The following is a 19,760-nucleotide window of genomic DNA, read 5'->3' as shown; positions in this document are numbered from 1 at the left end:
CCGGAAAGTATCAGGACTTTTTAGATTTTGAGAAATCGAGCTTACCTATGACATTGTGGCTTTAATTTCCTTCGAAGTACTCTCCGTAAGACACAATGCACTTGTTCCAGCGATTTTTGAGCTTTTCAAAACAGTCCAAAAAGCACTCCTTTGGGATGTCCTTCAGCGCTCTCGTCGTATTCTCTTTGATGTCATTGATGGAGTCAAATCGAGTCCCTTTCATTGGAGATTTCAGCTTTGGGAACAGCCAGAAGTCGCAAGGAGCTAAGTCTGGACTGTATGGAGGATGTGGAACCAGAGGAATACCGTGCTTTGCCAAAAACTGTTGCACAAGACAGGAGGAATGAGCCGGAGCGTTTGCACAAATTTCGCTGCCACTCTACGGAGCCCGAGTTTTTCAGTAAAAATTTCCGCAACGATGGTCTTCGGGATATTTAGCTGCTTTTCCAGTTCCCGCACGGTTAACCGACTGTCTTGGGCAATAGCTTCCCGAACTTTTTCCACGTTATCGGGAGAATTCGTCGACGAAGGTCTCCCGGACCGCGGATCACTAGCGACTGTTTCACGACCCGATTTAAAGCGATTATACCACTCATAAATATTGCTCTTGCTCATAGAATCAGTGCCGAAAGCTTTCCGAATCATTTCCATGGTCTCCTTGGCAGTTTTTTCTAGATTAAAGCAAAATTTAATACAAATTCTCTGATCTTCACGCTCGGTCATTTCACGAGAAAAAAAAACGCGACGATAGCACTTGACACACACACTTTGATCAGTTGATTGCAATCGACTGATTAAAGGTGTGAAAGCCCGATTGTGTGGCTGCATTAGAGAGGGCATGGGCAAAGTCCAACCCAAATTTCAGCTCATTATCTGCATTACATTCCGAGATAATCAAAAAGTCCTGATACTTTCCGGACAGACCACGTATGTCTTGAAAGTTTAGCACTGGAAATTTTTCGCGAAATTTTCAGGGAATCTTTTCAACAGCTGATAGATAAAAGCAAGAAATTGTTCACGATTACGATGATCAACCTTCCGTCAAAAATGTAAAATGGAATAGATAAGCGGCAACGTCACAAACCGGAAAACACGGTTTCTTAGTTTTACCATTGATAGGTCGTTTTAAGGTGATTCGTCAAGCTCAAAAGAAGTGGTCGAACTGGCATGCGATATATCGCATCTTTTAGGTCAAAAATCTCGGCAGATTTTGAATTTTCAGTAAAGAAAAGGACGATAGCCCCTGCGCATGAGCCTAAAGAATCATTCTAAACCTTAAAATCGGCAAAATTCAGAGAAATGAAAGCAGGATAGTGTTTGGAAAAAAACCTCGCATTCGATTCAGCTATCGATTTCGGTATCGAATGCGAGGTTTTTTTCCAAACACTATCCTGTTTTCATTTCTCTGAATTTTGCCGATTTTTGGGTTTAGAATGATTCTTCAGGCTCATGCGCAGGGGCTATCGTCCTTTTTTTTGCTGAAAATTCAAAATCTGCCGAGATTTTTTACCTAAAAGATGCGATATATCGCATGCCAGTTCGACCACGTCACTTGAGCTTGACGAATCACCTTAAGTCCGTTGTAAAATTTTAACATTTCCACGGACTATTTAAAATATTATTATTATTATTTTTTCTTTTTTACAAAATAAGACCCGTGCCTTTGTCGATGATAATACAAGATATCTTGCCTACAAGTGAGGAAAAATTTACTATAAACTAAGAAAAATTAATTGAACATGTCGCACAAGAACACACCGTTTCATGGACGGTTTTCGTTTTACCAAAGAAAATATTAATTGCGTTCCGAAAGCAACTCATTGCCCCAAGTTTTTTAGTTGTGACAACGATTGCTTTCTAGTTACTACGACGGATCGCTTTTCGCAATTTTTTCAGTCGCGAAGACCTGAAATATTTCCGTTATCACAAGTAAAATTTTTCGTTGTGCAGGAAGTCGTTGCCTTGAGTCCTCGTCGTAACGGGTATCTCTCTTGGTATCGGAATATGTACTGAGGAAATGGTTTTCGTTGTTGTGATGGACTCGGTGTTTATCATCGGTGTAATTTTCACAACAATAAGACAAACCACATCTCTGCCGTGAAAATATGAAATAAGCAGAGAAATTTTAAAACGTCGCAATATTCACACACTCAAGCTCTCGATAGGTGATTGTCAGATTCACTTTTCACTCCTGTTAACCCCCCCCCCCCCTTTCAATCTTAGGTGGGGAACCGCACGGCATGAAAACACCGAACCAGTTAAGCGCAGTTATCGCAGATAGTAATCGCTTATCAAAACGGGAGACAACCTCCAGCCTGCCTCGGCTCACAACCCGGGGCCGACAATCGAATCGATGAATGCTACAACCGACTATGTCCATTATCTGATGAGCCCTAGAAATCAGGCATTCATACGGAGCTGACGGCTTATCAGACTTCGTTCATCTGCGACTTGTTACGTTATAATATAGACGGATTCAATCAGGAATCAGCTCCCTGACTCCGCGTGGAAACATCTTAATAATCACTGGCTCCCCTCCTTACAAGACACTTTCCACTCCCCTCCTCGCCGCGCGGTATCTAATTCTCGTTTTCTCCGTCTTATCAGTGCATACACATTTTCTGTATTCCTCTGCACCATTTCGGCAGTTATACTGGACTCGCGTGGGTTCGTGCGCAAACTTCTCTCTCTTTTCGTTTTTTAACCCCCGCGGTTTTTTTTCCCGGATTTTGAGGGGGCGCGAGCTGGAGTATTTTTCGATGTGCGCGAGGACTTTTTCGGGTTGAGTGACGTTGCGCGAGGATCGGGACGGAGTGACGGATGAAGGCGGAAGCGGAAATCAGTATCTTTAAGGTGGAGAAGCCGGAAGCGCAAATGATCGAGAAGTACTTCGAGTCGTTCACCCACGACGAGGGGTCCGAGTCGATGGCCATCAAGGAGGAGGTCCTCTACGGCAACCCCATCATGTTCACAGGTAACCTCTCCGAGCCACTTGCCGGTCACCTTTCGAGGGGCGTTGCCCCATCGGGGCTCAAGTCATGACGTCAGCCGATGACGTAGCTGGGGGAGGGGGAGGTGTTCACTGTTCAGGGCAAAAAGCGTAATTCTCTGTGATTTTCAGGAATTTTTTATGCGAGAATTGCTGGCTACACTGGAAAAAAAACCACATTGGATCTAGAGTCCAGACTCTTGAAAACATTGACAAGAAAAAATACTCTTGATTCAATCGGATTTTTGCTTGAATCAAAACAAAATCCGCTTAAAGTCTAAGAGGCTTGGTTCTTGATTTAAGCTAGATTCTGATTGAATCAAGAGTACTTTTTCTTGTCGATGTTTTTAAGAGTCTGGACTCTAGATCCAATGAGTTTTTTTGAGGCAGTAGGTTATTCCTGAAAAATGTATTGATAGTAGACAGAATACACTTCGCTGAAGTGGAAGTACGGACACCCTTATGTTAGGATGGATGACAGAATGTGCAAAATAACCGCCGATGCATGATGTATGAACCATTACTCTGCATGTTTCCCAAAGCAATGTAGGTGCACGCATTGATTAGCTGAGGGTTACGCAAACTGGCATTGCGCCTTCAAGTTTCGAGGTAGGCCATGAAATATCCGCCGTGCAGCAACAGCTGCCGCTGCCCCTTCAAACATGAATGTCTTCTGTTATCTACAAATCTTGCCTCGCAGTAAATTATAAACTGCAGCTTATGATTTCAATGTACCCTCCCGTTTTTCTCTTCAAATCTTCATAATGAAGCACGGTATAAAAGGAATAATTTACTCACAAATTTCCTGGGGGTAGCTGTGCTTGTCTAGGATATACACACGAAATATCATAACCATTATAGGTCTCACCGTGCTTTTGTGCGGTCATTCTGAGTAGTTGGTATACGTCTATAGATCAAGGTATCCCAAGGATATTTTTTTTTTTTACTACTTCAAATAGCCCACAAGGGCTTATCCTGCGCTTTAGTCCCGTCCCCCTCCGTCCCTAACATCCAGTCCCAGGCAACCATTGTTTGAGACCATCAAACTCACAGACAGAATTACGAGAGAATTCCAAGGAATTTTCGGTAATGTTCCCGAAAATTCTCGGGAAAGTCCCCAGGAATACTCAGGAAGTTCTCGGGAACATTCCGAGGAGCGCTCCCGGTGGCTCCTCAGAAGTAGAGCGATAACATTGTATACGAGTATGTGTTCGATTTTTTGTAAAAGTTTCTCGGAAATTAGATTTAAGCCGGGAATTCCTAAGAGTTTTCAGGACAGTTATTAAAGCTCATGTTTTTTAGAGAGTGCAATGGGTAAACATGCGGAGGAATGCAGGGAAACCCGGGTGAAAATCAAGTCTCATTTTCTGGCGTTGCGCAGCGTGTCCAGTGTTGGCTATTTGCCATAGAATTCGACTTCATTTTGCCATGTGGAACTACTATTTCGGCCTCATCTTGGATCAACCGTATCGCTGGCCAAAATGCGAAACCGTACGCATGTCTGTTCGGGATGTTACAGCCTTCCTGTCATCAAATATTTTTTCTTTGGAAAACGAGTCAACGTAATTTCTTGAAAACTTTCTCGATTTTATTTTCCCCCCTTAGCAGGATACTCTGTATTGATTTCAAACTATGAGGTTGGCTTCTTTCCCCTTCGAAAAACAAATTATGAGCGGAAATTGTATAACATCGCAATGGAGATACGTGGTTTCGCACTTTGGTCACCGCTGCAAGAAGCGTGGAAATTCAAAAGATGGTAAACACCATTAAGCGTTGCAAAAAATTAATAAGTAAACAAATTTTAACAGTCTGTTTTAGAGTTCTTGAAAATTATTTTTTGACGGTCATCGTTAATCAGCGGAGATTTTTGAAAGTTGGCAACACTGTTTTTCGTCAATTTAGTTATATGTATAGTATGCATGGTTGGTTGGTAGATACGTTTATTTGGTGCTTTTAACATCTGAGCCATTTAACACCCTAGAGGAGAGATCAAAATAGTGTAGTACAGAATTTAAAAAATTTAAAAAGTAGGGGTCACAAAAGGGTAGTACACAAAATTAAAAGATAGGACAAGGAAAGAATACATTAAATTTGGAGATTAATCCGTTTGAAAAAGAGAGGGATCTCATGAAAAAACTTTGAATGTATGGTATTGAGATCAGAAAGTGGAGGCCATTTTAAATGCATGTAAAGTATGTCCTTGTAGCTCTGACCCTTTCAATTCATGGGCGTTTCTCTGCACCAACATTTTCCCCGCAAAATCGTAATAAGAGAATCTGGTTACCTCGCAAATTCCAACGCCCCCCCAGAGAACTTAATTCCTCGTCGTTCTTTACGAGACTTACTCAAAAACTGCCGAATACTCATGCAAAAGTGGCTACATTGGGCGAGTCGTTAAGGCACAACCGCTGAGTAGGCCCGAATTTGTTTTCGCACGGAAAAGTGAAAAATGCCGCGCCGTACAATTTTGTCGGCAATTTCCACTCACATCGCGGTGTCGCTCATTCGGATGTCTTTTCCGTTCGTTTCCGAAGCGCCGATTCGAATACATTTTCCTGTTGTGTTCGTGAGAAAATCAGTGGTTCGCAACGTTTAAGTAAAGTGCGGGTGTGCGGTGGCCCCCAGTAAAAACGCGGAAGTTTTGGAAATCCGAAGTATATAAGTTGTTCTTTATGTGTTAGGGATTTAAGGGAGTAAAACTAGAAAAACGTGTATTTCGTTTCGCAACGTTGCTAACTCCTTATAAATACAAGTATTCATAGTATTATTCACCATAGATAAGGCGAGATAAACGTAAAAATGTCTCCACCGATGAGACGGTCGACGGGAGGAAACTTAAAGGTTTTGGAACTTTCCCCCCTCCTCTCGGAATATTTCAGGGGAAAATTCAGAAACCACGAAACTCTACAAAAACATTTGAAAATTTTAGCTCGCACATTTTTTCTTACGAGGAAAGCAAATCAACATTATCACTTGAATTTGCCTTCATTCTTTCTCGGCACTCTTCAGTCATCTTGTAAAAATCTCAAGCCGAAATGTTGCTTTGAGTTTCCTCTAAAGAATAATGTGTGGGCAGAAATTTTGAAAAGTTAGCTGTCACTAGGTAGTCATGAAGTTTTGGATTTTGCCACTCTATATCTGGTTATGCCACTACTCATACTTGCGTCATTTTTTTTAATGAATATGAACATGGCATTTTAGAGGCTGTAATGGTTTGAAATCTGGAATGGGCAGGGGAGGAATTTTAATTATTGATGTAGTGTATTTTTTATTCGTATAAAAAGAAGCTCTCATTGAATATTTTTCTTGGAATAATACCGATTGTTTCTTTATAAATATAGTTTAAAAAAAAAGAAAGAAAAGAAAAAAACATAATGGAGAAGTGTCCGGAAATTAAAAAATCAATGCAAAAACAATTGGAATTTTTTTCAAAAGAACCGAAGTTCTTTTTCAAATAACGGGAATTATTTAACCGGATTTATTCAGTGGGCAGTCTTTTTGATTCAAATATATATTTTTCTATACATATGCCAGCATTCATACTTGTCAAATTTTTTCTCAGGCATGAATAAAGTTTGGTATAATATTTTGTCACAATTCCACAAACTTAAAGAAAAACCAGAATCAGTTAGAATTTCTTGAGAATTTCTGGCAATTTTGAAAATAATACCGAGCACAAATGGTTAGAAACTAAAGTAAATTTCAACGTTGGCATACAATCCTAATTTCCGTTTGTTGATTGATCTTTCCTCCAGAGTTCAATTTACCATTTGCAGTTTTATTACTAAAATAAGCATTGTGGGAGAATAGAAAGTAAAAATTCTACCTTACTTCAAATTTTACTATTTCCGGACCTATTTAAATTACAAGTAAAAAACTAACTTAAATACGCATTTAAAGACGCTAAGTTTCCTGTTCGTTAGTTACGTTTTGAAAAAATTGAAGGTGTGTAATTAAAGTAGTCTTACAACAAATGAGGCACATGTTTGTCTAGTTTCACAAGAATCACGTGATTCGTCGAGATAAAATTATTTATAATTTTCAAATCAATCTGTTTCCCATGAAACGACGCCATTCAGTTGAAATCAAACTTCAGCGAGGAGAGGAAATCCGAGGGAAAGTTTATCAAATTATATGTGCGTCTCTCTGACTTATTTTTAAAAATATGTGCAAAAAAGCTCACATTCTTTATTTTGATCGAGGTAAAGTTGAAAATAAGAGCTCCAGTTCATGACAGATCTCTGAAAAATCCATCCGAGACGAGATTTTGATAAGAGCTGAAGATATGTGTAGAATAATAGGTACAAGTCGCATCCTTGCAATGAATCAGTTTTCATATGGATACGCGTCATAAATTCTTTGATCGATGTTTAGGTCTTTCAATTTTCAATTTTAAAAGCTGACATTTTAAAGTATAGCTTGCTACATTTAAAGGATACTATTTTCAAAATTTTTGAATATATAATTAAAATTTCTCCTATGGCGATTGGTTAAAGATTCACTTTATTCAGTTTTCGTAACACTGACCTAAATTTCTCTCAACACATGTTAACGGAGAAAATTATTTTTGAAAAACACAGTAGCTGACGTCATTCACCGCGGCAGAGCATTCCATAGTCTCGCCCATCTTGGTTTTATCAGTGTTGAAAGTGCAGTAATTAGTGCAAATGCTTACATAACTGATTGATGAATGTGAGGTGGAAGAAGCCACTGTATGATCTTCTGGGGTGCATGACGTCGGTCACAGTATTTTTCAATAGGTGATAAATCTGTTAAAATTGAACATGGAAAATTCTGAGTTAGGCGGGTCTTATGATAGTTTAGAGCTTTGTAAGTTGCGTATTCAAAATATATTTTGTGCCCAGTAGAACTGAAATTTTACACCATTTGTAACCGTCTACAGGAAAAGGGACCTTTTCACCGAAAAAATACACTAAGAAATATACTCAAAATCAAGATACTCGCACCACCGTTCAGAGGAATGTTTTGCGAAAATCATGGTATCGAAACATGACCAAAAATGTCAAACCAAACCGAGGTCATAAAACTTGAAAGCAGTTGTAAGAAAGGGGGAAAAACAAAAGCGAGAAATCTATCTGGACTACATTTTGCAATTAGGAGCTATAAGTTCTGGTCCGGTTTAAAAACGGCGCATGTGCCATTATTTTCCCTATGCACATGAGTGCTTTTTCAGATGAGCCGGAATTTATAGCTCCAAATTGCAAAATGTAGTCCATCTGAAGTTTCAATTTGTATGATGTTCGAAATTCAAAATAATTGGACTACATTTTGCAATTTGGACCTATAAATTCCGGCCCAGTTTTAAAACAACGTATGTGCCATTAGTTTACCTATGCTTATAAGTGTTTTTTCAGATGAGCCAGAATTTATAGGTTCAAATTGCAAAATGCAGTCCAATTGTTGCACGAAAATGCATATTTACGCCGTCTATCGGCATTTAAATGGACGTATTCATGCTAAATGGAACTATGTGCAAATCGAAAGATGAAGAGTGCTTATTAGTTGAGGGCCATAAGGATGAATGGGAATTTAAAAGCGCCAGTGACGTCAGCGGCAACAAACGAGGAGGCACGACAGGGAGATCGGTGGCGGGACTCTTTAAATGGTCTACATTTTGCGATTTGGAGGTAAAAATTCTAGCCCGGTTTAAAAACAACGTATGTGCCATTTGTTTCCCCATGTACATAAGTGTTTTTCCAGAAGAGACAAAATGTATAGTTCCAAATTGCAAATTGCAGTCCAAATCATGAGCCCTGTCCACAAGGCTCTTTTCACATGTCCACAGCTCACGAGTTAGCGCTCACAATCAGTCAGAAAATAATGTGTGTACACGTAAGGAAATTAGGCAACGTGAAATGCTGTTAGGTTTTCTGTAGTTAAGACAGTTCGTTTATAAAGCTTGTGGCAATACCTCGATGCGACAGCAAAGCCTTACAGCAGATGTAACCGCGGTTAAAAATAAAATAGCATACCATTGGGTCATGCTTAAACAATTCTTTTATTATTGTAGATAATTTTATCGCCGGGCTACACTCACATCGGAAGTGAGTGATATGTTGTAGACAGAGACAATACACGCGACTCGCAATCCGACCGAATAATATTGAATGGTCCACGTGCGGTTGAAAAAAATTAACGCTCGCCGGAGTGGATTCGCAAGTTTTTGGACGGTTGTTCATGATGGCCATCATGCACATTGACGGAGAGGGCACCAAGCCCACCAAGGTCGCCAAAGGATCCTCCAACCTTAAACAAGAAATTAAAAGTGAGTATAGTACTTTGAATCCACGTTTACTTATTGCGTCTCACAAGAATTCGCCCCTCGGTTGGTCGGCTCATTGTCAAATTCTGTCGTTCTAAGGAGAAACGCTGCATCACCCTGGTAAAAATTGGCGAGAAGAGCTGCGTTTCAAAATACCATAGGAATTCTTATAGCCGGCTAAAGAAGGCTACAGATAATCACATAGCTGGCTGTAGAATGCGGAGAAAATCATACGGCCGGGCTATACGAAGCGATAAAAAATTATGCAGCCGGGCTGCAGTCCCTATAGCCGGGCTTTACAATTTATCACCCGGCTGTTGCTTTTTCGCCATCGATTATGAAAGGCAATTATAAGGTATATATTATAAGGCAATTATTATATGGTAATTGTGTAGAAATTCGTGTGCTTTGGAAATCATTAAGTTTGATACGGAACCACCTCAATATTTACAAAACACACATTATATTTTCCATTAATACATATTTTTTTTCATCAATTAAAATGAGAATAATCCATATGATGTGCAAACATTTCAAAATCATGAGTTGAATAACGCTGACTCCGCCAGATTAAATATTGGAGCCTAACACAAAGCGGAGCGGCGACGCACCGGCGCCTACAAACCTAACAGGGATACTTCACGCATTGCGCAACGCGTGAAGTATCCCTGTTAGGTTTGTAGGCGCCAATGCGCGTTTCACGCTGGCTGCCCGCCTGCCGCACCGCAGCGTGCCACGGCGCTTGAAGCAACTATTTCACACCAGAGGTATTGCACAATATCATACGAAACTGAAGGCGCTCTAATATATTAAGAATGGCAGGCATTCATCAAAAGTACGGAACTTTCCTCGCAAAATAAATCAAGATACTACGGCCCAAAAAGAGAGCTTTGGTCCAAAAACTCACTAAGTCCTAGCATCCGTAATTGGTGGCGTTTAGCATACACTTTATCGCCTGGCTGTGAGCTAGCTCAATCGCCATCGGCTATAAAAGGCTATAAGAAGTTGTGTAGCCGGCTGTAGAAGCTATTGGAAATCTTACAGCCGGTCGTAGGTCTATGGTATTTTGGAACACAGATTCTACTGCCAATTTTTGCCAAGGCAACTTTGGGTGTTATAAACATGTTTTCAATGGGGGTTGGGGAAAGTGCCGTGCATGAAATACGTACTTAACGCTCTTTTTTTTTGGGGGGGGGGGAGGTCTGAGCATCCAGCATAGGTGCGTTATTGCAGCGGGAGGGGCGCGCGTTAAAGTCTACGTTACGTGACGCTATGATGGGTGGAAAGCGCCGATTTTTCGAAAATCTAAGCTGAGAAAATCAACATTTAGGTGGAATTTCTCACCCTGTATTCATTACTAAATGCTGATATGAAGGGAGTAGGTGTCGAACTGGGCATAACGCGATATTTTTTAGGGGGACCCAGACTTATGGTACGAGTGCTGTGGGAGTATGGTTGGAAAAAGGGGGAGGGAATCAGACCTCAGCAGCATTACGTATTTTCTGGCCCTTGAGAGCCTGAGGTTCTTCATCATAGCGCCACGTTGCAAAGGCTCATTTGATATTTTGTATAAAGCGAAATTTTGCAAATTTCGTTTTAAATTTTATTGTGAATTCTCCTCTCGATTTGACGGAAACTCTGTGAAAAAAACTGTAAATCGAAGACCCGTTCATGAATAAGAAATTTTGTGTCAATCAACTGGAACACAACGTCGCGATGGAATGAAGCCCTTTCGACATTGACACGTTAAAATTAAAATCGAAGTCCCTGGGAAACTTCTGAAATTTTTTTTTTAAATGTAAAAGGATTTCATTCTGAATTTTGTATTAAGCACCTAAACATGTGGGAAGACCGAGCTTTATGGCGATTAGGCGTCGTAAAGCGCCAAAGAGCGCTATAAAAGCGACTCATATATACCTAAACATGTCACGAGGTAATATCCGTAATTTTTCTTTGAAAGAAATTAAGAAATAAGTTTTGAAACGAATACTTTATAGTACCGTGCGGGTGAAAAAAAGATTAAACTTCGATTTTTTTCTGGTTATCAAAGAGAATTAATAGAGCTCTCTCATCGTGCAGGCGAAGAAAAGTCCAGCCAAAAAGAGGTAAATTTACCCAGGAATGTCAGGAGAAAAAAAGCTAGTTTCGGGCGGAAAAAAACTTCTTTTCAATAAAACAGCGACCAAATATGTGTCGCAACGTCTCTGATTAACCTGATCTTGGACTTAAACTCTTTCTTTTGATACGTCTGATAAAATGATGGCTTGTTCATAATCAGACCAATTTTATCACCTCGATAGGTACATGTATCTTTACTATTGCTCTTATATTTGTATTTTTTGGAGAGAAACGAAGACTTGCATCGCTTTTATTGTCACTTCGCAGAATGATGTTCGGGAGGGAAAGTTGTTCACGTAACAAACTTTGAAAAAATCCCAGATAACTAAAAGAAATCCGAAAGTTTCTATGGATGGAAACTTTTTTACGCATTTGATTTAGTCCCTGTAGTAAAAATATGAGTTTTGGTCGATCAGTTTCCCTCAGCGGACAAATGTTTTTATGGATACTAAAAATAAGAAATAGTAGTTCCTAATTGAACAATGAAGTCTAAATAGCAAAAATTCAATGTTGCCAGCTTTCTAAAATGGCCAGAGAGATAGAGTAGCAGAGGAGCGAAAATTTTGAATCACCGCAATTAAACCCTAATTTATCCAATTTAAGCCATTTGAAACATTTATAAATGTTCATTGTTGTAGGTTATGTTTTCGAGATTAGCTATATCGCATTATATGGTACGAATGTATGGAAGTGCACGAATAATCGAGATCCTCTTCGGTAAAAGGCAGTGGCATGGCGTGAATTGCGATGTATCGATTGTTATGCCATTTAAACCAATGGAAAAGGATCGATAAACAGGGTGTTCGCAGCGAATACCTTAACAATCGATTCTTTATCATAGGTTTAAATGGCATAACAATCGATACATCGCAATTCACGCCACGCCACTGGTAAAAGGGCGTATGAGACTTGCAACACTGCTAGGAATAGACAATTTTTAATAGCGTTCGCAGCAACTGCAACTCTGTCACAGTCGATTTACTTCCACAAAATGGTGGGGGAAAATTCATGACAGAAGCCTCAGATAGGTTCCTTGTTAAAAAGCTGCGTTGCACAATCTTAGCAGGATTGAAAGCCTCTTATGTCTTTTTACCGAAAAATTCCTGAATCTGTGCGAATGCGTTCAAAACTCCAAGAATGCTGGAAGTATTTCATTATTCTTAAAAATATGCTCCCAGAGACGTCTCACATTGAAGACACGCTTACTCTTATAAATCGACTGAAGAATCATTAGCTGGCACCTAATCAGTGCGCCTTCGCAGGTTTATCGTTATGCTTTGACCTTATAGAGTTTTTTTTACTCTTTCATCCCGTTCTTTTCTCACCTCCCCCTCCTCCGTGATTCCCTCTGCTCTGGTTGGAATTCTCGGAGCTCTTCCGCCGAGAACCACGTGAGTGTCTTCCGAGTTTTTTAATATGCGCACAACTCAGCATTCGATGCGTGTTTGTGCCTTTTTACACCTGCTGGCTGATAATTGAAATTGATAGACAAAGATGACAAAGAGAAAATGGGGCGATCCTATTGGTGGTTGCAATGAAAACAATAGGACTCTTGATTCAATCAGATTTAAGCTTAAATCAAAAGAAAATCCGCTCAAATTAAGAGGCTTGGTTCTTGATTTAAGCTTAAATCTGATTGAATCAAGAGTATTTTTTCTTGTCGATGTTTTTAAGAGTCTGGATTCTAGATCCAATGTGTTTTTTTTTTGTTTTTTTCCAGTGTATGGTTAGTCCATCATTTTCCCCCGTAGTCTGTAATAATCACCTGTTTCAACTAATAAAATCGCTACATTTTCCCTTTGTCTGTAGCTTTGTCTATCAATTTCAACAATCAGCTCAATGGATAGTATTGGGTCTGTTGCAAACTTCCCAAATAGTACAAAACGCAATAAATGGCGAATATACTATAACTTATTACTATTCTATCGGAGTGTTGTGTATGTTGCCTAATCACTAATTGAAGGGGCTCCCCTTGTTGGAATTTATTCAACTAAAATAGGTATTGATTAAGTTGCAGCTTTTTTTCTTACCTTGCAAATTACTCACTTTCCTCATGCACGGGTCTCATTTTGTTGATCGTTTGACATCGGAATTTATTTGATCAAATTTTTTAAAAATCTCGCAATTTCAATGGAACTTCATTTCGATAGTTTCATAGCATTGCGTGCTACTAAATCATTATCCAACTACCGCAGTATCGCTCCAATATCTCCACCAGAAGTATGACTATTACTGTCAGGAATTCGGAACTTGTTAAATTAGATTCCCCGGAAATCAAATGGTCCGAGAGTCCGATCCCCACCACCAAACATCTTCCGCATTTGAAAAGCGAGAATATTTAGATGTCTTTTGAAGGTTTACACCATCGTTGACTATTTCTTATAAAAAAGGCACGCATAGTTTAAAATGAACTAGAAGAGACGGTGAGAACACCTATAAGCACCGCAAGACATGGCTTTTGCATTGAAATTTCAAGCAGAGCACGTGAAAAATACTAAAAATACACAAAATCAACACAAAAGACAGATATTAGCGTTTATTTTCCCGATATCTATTGCAAAGAGCTTCAAATCAATGTGCGGCAGCCAGTCTGACATTACCTCTCTGAATGCTTAGCCGCCGCGCAGTGAAAGAGATTAGACATGAAATTTTTTTGTATTAAGAAATGCCTTTCGTACTGTATATTTTGCCACATTTCAAAAACAGAGTACTCCCGGGTGAAATTTATGGGGAAATCAATTGTACCCTTTTTAAAACCCATTCGAAAGGTACGAGCATTTGGAATTCCTAAATATGTCCGACTTTTCCCATCGAATCGCCCCACCGGGCGCTGTATGACCCAACTCGTGAACTCATCCCCCGTGCACGCAGCCAAGTACGGAGTAACAACGGATGCGCAATGCATTTTAAACGAAACACAGTTGTTTTTACGTAAAAGGCTCCGTATGTATATATATAGTCGCGCTGTGCCGTGATAAAACACTCCAGCTCGATAAGATTCTTAAATACCTTTCTAATTTTTTCCTCGTTTGAGGATTTTCCTCGCGACTGACAATGAGTTATCTGCTCGAAGCTGAACTATATTTCATTCGAATCACGGAAAAATGCTGTTAGGCCAGGGCCTTAATCATCGGTTGAAGCCGGTGTTCCATGTTGAAACCAAACTTCGATGAGCCCTGAATTGTGAGATTCTCGTGAAGCTGTGTGATTATTAAAACATTGACTTGTGAGGTTTTGACATCGACGGATTCGAGTTGCAGCACTGGTACACTCGCTCGTTGATAGACTCCCGCAGTGCATTCTTCAGCTAATTTTTTGTTTGATTTGCTGACAATGGCGAACGAGGCGCCGCTTTTCTTTTGTTCTTCCTTGGAGATCACGTGTTCAGAGCGCTGGCACGGTGAAACGCGAAACGGTTCTGCGGTCTTGGGCTCAAAACTAATTTACTTGTTACGCCAGGCTTGAGGAGATGTGTAATGCAGTTTGCGGAAGTGAATTGATTTCCAGAATTTATACATGTTAAATCAACTTTACTTTTTTTCCGATGAATGGTCGGGGCTCTACCGGCGGGCTGATTATTGAAATTGATGGAAAGCTATGGAAAAATAAGACACACGAAAAATGGAGCCGATCTGCCCAAGTAGCACAGTGCAACGAAAATATTGAAATAACTTTGCAATTGCATGGAAATAACTGCAATTTAATACCATGAATGCAGTATTTTTACATCATGTGGTCAAGGGGCGCCGCGCCGATTTTAAACGATCAATGAAATAAGACCCATAGGTGAGAAAGGTAGGCAGTTGGCGAGAAAGGAAATATCGCAACTTACTCCAATTTTATTGCGAGAAACTCATACGTTTCAACCGGTCCATTTTCTCTGAGTTTTCTTTGTCTACAGTTTTCTTTATTATAACTTCAATAATCAGCCCTGAGACAGGAAAAGTATTGAAGCACCACAAAAATGTTTAGTCATGGAAGTCCCATGAGGGACACGTTGGAAGTATTGACAATTTCCAAGATTACAAAACACAAATCCTCGAAAAGATAACTATTGCTGCACGGGGGTGGGTCTTCTGGCCTACCTTCAACATTGAAGGCGGAATAACATTGTATGCATGTCCTGTCCATACTCTCCTCATGTGACGATTTTGCTTTCTCTGAATTTGTGTCAAAAATTCAATTGATTGCACGGGAGAGTGTCTTATGAACATTTTGGTAAGAAAAGTACTCAAAAATGTCTTCAAAATTTGCTAGTTTCATAGTGGCCTGATGTTTGCAATTTAGATAACGCAGTTTTAAGAAATATCAATTTACAGTTCTATCGTGTATGAAACTCGTCCGGTTGGTTGTCAGATTATAATGCATCTCTGTTCTATGACAAAATATGAGCTAAACTATTGACAAATTATTATTTGAGATATCTGAAAATGTTTTTCATCGCAAATCCAGAAAGCGAATTTTCGACTTCGGCTGGCAAAAAATGCCTCTGATGAAGAAGGTCCTGCTTCCTGTGGGCGATTACACCCGCATACATTGGTACAATGATTTGATATTGAATATCATAAAATCATTGTTAAGAAGTTACATACGGAATGGATATAAGTTCGGAGTCTAATATCTCCGACAGTTAATTTTCGGCAATTAAATTTCGTGTTTTTTTTGTTAAAAACGCTAAAAAACGACTTCTCCCGGGGATTCGGTAAAATATTCAGGAGATCTAAAATACCTAATCTGCAGCTTCACTCACTTCCTAAATTCTTATCAAAATAAAGAAACTGGTTGTTATCAATTGTCAGAAACTTGCGACAGACTATAAAATTAACTTTAAGATTATGTAATGAAAACGGCGCGGCCTCATGACTTCATCAGAACAAAATATTGCAGATGAAACCATTATTGAAAATATAAGTTTTAAGATAGATTTATTTCTCAAAGTCATCGATTAGTTTGTTCTCCATATCCCCCTTCGAATTCATAATAGGTCAAAAAAGTGACCGAAAATCGCCTCAATAACTGGCAATAGTTTTAATAGGTGACGGAATGCGAACTTGCGGCTCGCATAAAAACATTTGACCACTGTGTTTATAAACATTTCTTTCCATTTCATTGGTGGGCAAACCAAATAGACACTTTTAAGTGTTTCCATTTGCACTTCACAGTGAATTGCTGCTGCAGGAATATTTGGATTTCAGTCTTCCCGAATACTTGCTTTCCCAAGAAGCAGTGATCGCAATTAGTTGCGATTTGATCGGAGAATGTATCGCGATTTTATCCACGTCAATTTATATTGTAATACTGTCAAACTAAAATCGTGATTAATTGAAAAAAAAAAATTAGATTTTATCAAACTCTATTTTGAATGGAGATAAAATTGCGACGAGATCGAGGCAATTACCGTAACCGTAAACTTCCGACAAAAACTCTGTGTAGATTCGTGGCCACTGCTTTGGACGATCGAACAAAACTCCTTCATTTTACTGACTATGCAATTCCTGACAGTAGTGCACGAATAGTTGCTCACTCTACTCTGCTGAGTAAGCTCCGTGTAACTTTTATAGAAACGCAATGAAGATTCACGGCTTTTCTGTCACGCTGGATGGAATCAAACGCACTTGTTAAGCTAAGAATGCAATCTATCACGGTGGATCTTGAATAGTTACCTATCACGACTCAATAGACAAAAACCAAGTCAATCCAAATCCAATCAGATCCAACTGTAACGATTTGAAAAGATACTCTACGTCTAACAACATGTAAAATAAAGAGAACGATGATCCTTGATCGGCTGAATCTGCGAGCTTATTAAATGCTCTTGCTTCCTAGCTGTTGGTTTTATGGTCGTTCATAAAACACACAATGCCCTAAGGGGAGGGCGGTCCGAGCTTGCGTTACGAGTGCGTTACAGGGGATGAGGACGATCCGAGCTGCGTTACACAACACTAGAACTAGGAGCGTTGCGCTGATTTTTCGAGAATTCAAGTTGTAAAATTGAAGAGGGGCGGGAATTGATCATGCACAATGCCACTAAAAACGCTAATTTGCGAGAAAAGACTAGGTTGAACAAAGCTTTATGTGATTTTTTATGACTACTCCGTTATTCGTCTCTCATCGGTCAATTTTTGGCAGACTCTATAAGATACAACTTTTCTATAAATGCCCTTTTCTATAATTAGCCATTCATTTCTGTACACAAAATCATCTACCTCCTTATGTATTCCACGGATCTGGAATGAGAGAATAAAATATGTCGTCGTAATGTTATGATCGACGCCCTGTGGGCCACATGTCTAGACCCCCTCCTGCCCACACCGACACAAGATGGGTGAATGTGTTTACGGTCCGAAGTCCATTCGTAACCGAATCAAGAGAATCGGTCCTTGTCTGTTCGTGTCTACGATAACATGTTTTCGTTTGTTTACCGGCTTGCTCTTTTCATTTTCCTCCGCTTGCAACATTGGCCGCAAAATTAGCTGTAGCTTTAAATTGCACAGTATCTGGAAAAAATAATTAACAATATTTTTCTGCTGTTGGAGATAGAACGGTTAGTCTGAATAAACTCCACATATACATTGAAATTGTCAGTTAGAAAATGACCGAAATTGCTGTTTTTGCGACTTTTATTAGATTTTGCCCATAAATAATTTTTTTCGAAGTCACGTCAAGATATCACCAAACGGATTCGTCCTTTTTTCTTGCAGGAAGTACCCGAGGTAAACGAGGGATTAGATGATCAGATTAAAAACGACGTATCTCGCCTTGGATTTTATTTCAATTTCGATTAAAACGATCAATCTAATCAAACACAATAGATTTTCATTTTTTGTCCAATTTTATTTTCTCTAAAATTGATCAGTTTGTAAATGACTCGGCTTAAAGGTGTTAAATTTTTCTTTTTCCGATCGCGAATAGACATTCTCATACTGGAAGGAAGTTGTATAATGAATGAATTAAATAAACAAAAAAAACCTGCAAATCCTTCGCACCGAGTTCATGTTCATTTAATTTATTCGCACGTAACTCCTTTTAGCATGAGGACGTTCAAATATAGGTGTCGTTAATTGCAAATGGTAGCCGGTTATAGTAAGTCCTTCTGCACATGTTTATCTAGCAGCTTCTTCAAACTTCCTAACTTGACTTTTCCGGATGTCATGCATTTTTCGAATTTCATTTCTGGACTGAAAGATTCACTTGGACCACATTTTGCAAAAAGGAACAACTATTTTTAGCTCATTTTAGAAACAGCATATATCGACGGTGAAACTACCAAACCACGTATCTCGGTTTGCGACGTCGCAGACTTCCTGTCATACTTTATTTTTTAAATGAAAAACTACTCAACATCCAGTCTTGAAAATTTCTGTGATTTTTCCTCTTCGTGCGGAGAAAATTCCGTGAAAATCTCAAAGAATGATATTGATTTGGTCTACTTCAAAAAAATAAAATGTGAGCGTAGATTTTTAAACACCGCAAACGAGATACGTAGTTTGGTAGTTTCACCGTCGATATGTCATTGGCTTCCCTTTACAGGAAGGCGCTTTTATGGAAGAGCCAGAGATAGTGGCTCCTTATTGCAAAATGCAATCCACTTATACTTCGTGCTTGAAATTTAAATCTTCAAAAGTATTCATAGACGTGTGGTATCAGAGAACGATGACATATATTTTTGCATAATTTTCATAGAGTAAATGATGCGCAAGGGAATAGCATTGCTTTTCCCAATATGGGAATGAGTTATTCTTCATTTATACAGGGTGTTCCACAATATCTGTACCAGGGGTTTTTTGTGCGGTTATTAAGGGTCGGACGAGGAAATCGACCTCAAGGAATCCGGATTCTATCTCACCCCCTTGAGAATTATAAAAAGGGCCCTGATTTTGAAAATCGGAATCCTTGGGGGTCAATTCCCTATTCGTCTCCGCGGCACTTGCTTTCGTCCGACCAATAATATCCGAGAAGAACGTGGTATGGGTGGTTAGGACACCCTATATCATATGTCTTGAACAGCAAGATAGGAAAAGGATAAAATTTTACGGCGGAGTTTTCATCATTTACTGCAAAGCAAGATTTGTAAACACAAGACAAAAATCTGCAAATTTATAAATATTGCCACACGATTAATGCATTCTGGTCTACCTCGAAAATTGAAGGCGAAGTAGCTAGTTGCGTAAATCAATCAGCGTTCAACCCTACAACTTCCGAAATAAACATCGTCCTCTTGTTAGTAGCTGCCTCAGTAAATGTTTAAATTACGCTACCTCTGAAGGTTAAACGCTCGACAAAACTGTTGAAGTGTTGACCCACAAATAGGCTTGATCTTTTTACGATAAGATACGAAATCAAACGTCCATTTTCCGAGTTTTGCTCTGC

The 19,760-nt window shown here is 39.3% G+C and overlaps 1 protein-coding gene across 6 annotated transcripts in view; it reads left to right on the top strand.

The window, feature by feature from the left end:
- The window catches only part of LOC109043751 (transcription factor HNF-4 homolog), a 55,320-nt gene that overhangs the window by 8,254 nt on the left and 27,306 nt on the right, over positions 1–19,760 (top strand). Inside the window, exons 1-2 of one of the 6 annotated variants that reach the window (XM_072299962.1) lie at positions 5,424–5,643; positions 9,021–9,275. The exons of 1 other annotated variant lie outside the window; for it this stretch is intronic. In XM_072299962.1, coding sequence (XP_072156063.1) covers positions 9,188–9,275 — 88 coding nt within the window. In that variant the 5' untranslated portion in view covers positions 5,424–5,643; positions 9,021–9,187. Of the gene's footprint in view, positions 1–2,577; positions 2,975–5,423; positions 5,742–9,020; positions 9,276–19,760 lie in introns of those variants that run through there. 4 more of the 6 variants (XM_072299961.1, XM_072299960.1, XM_072299964.1 and 1 more) reach the window with 4 other exon arrangements.

The sequence above is a fragment of the Bemisia tabaci genome, chromosome 4 (assembly GCF_918797505.1).
Source record: "Bemisia tabaci chromosome 4, PGI_BMITA_v3".
Taxonomy (NCBI): Eukaryota; Metazoa; Arthropoda; class Insecta; order Hemiptera; family Aleyrodidae; genus Bemisia; species Bemisia tabaci.
Note: the sequence above shows the minus strand (reverse complement) of the source record. Positions and strands in the feature narration are given on the sequence as shown.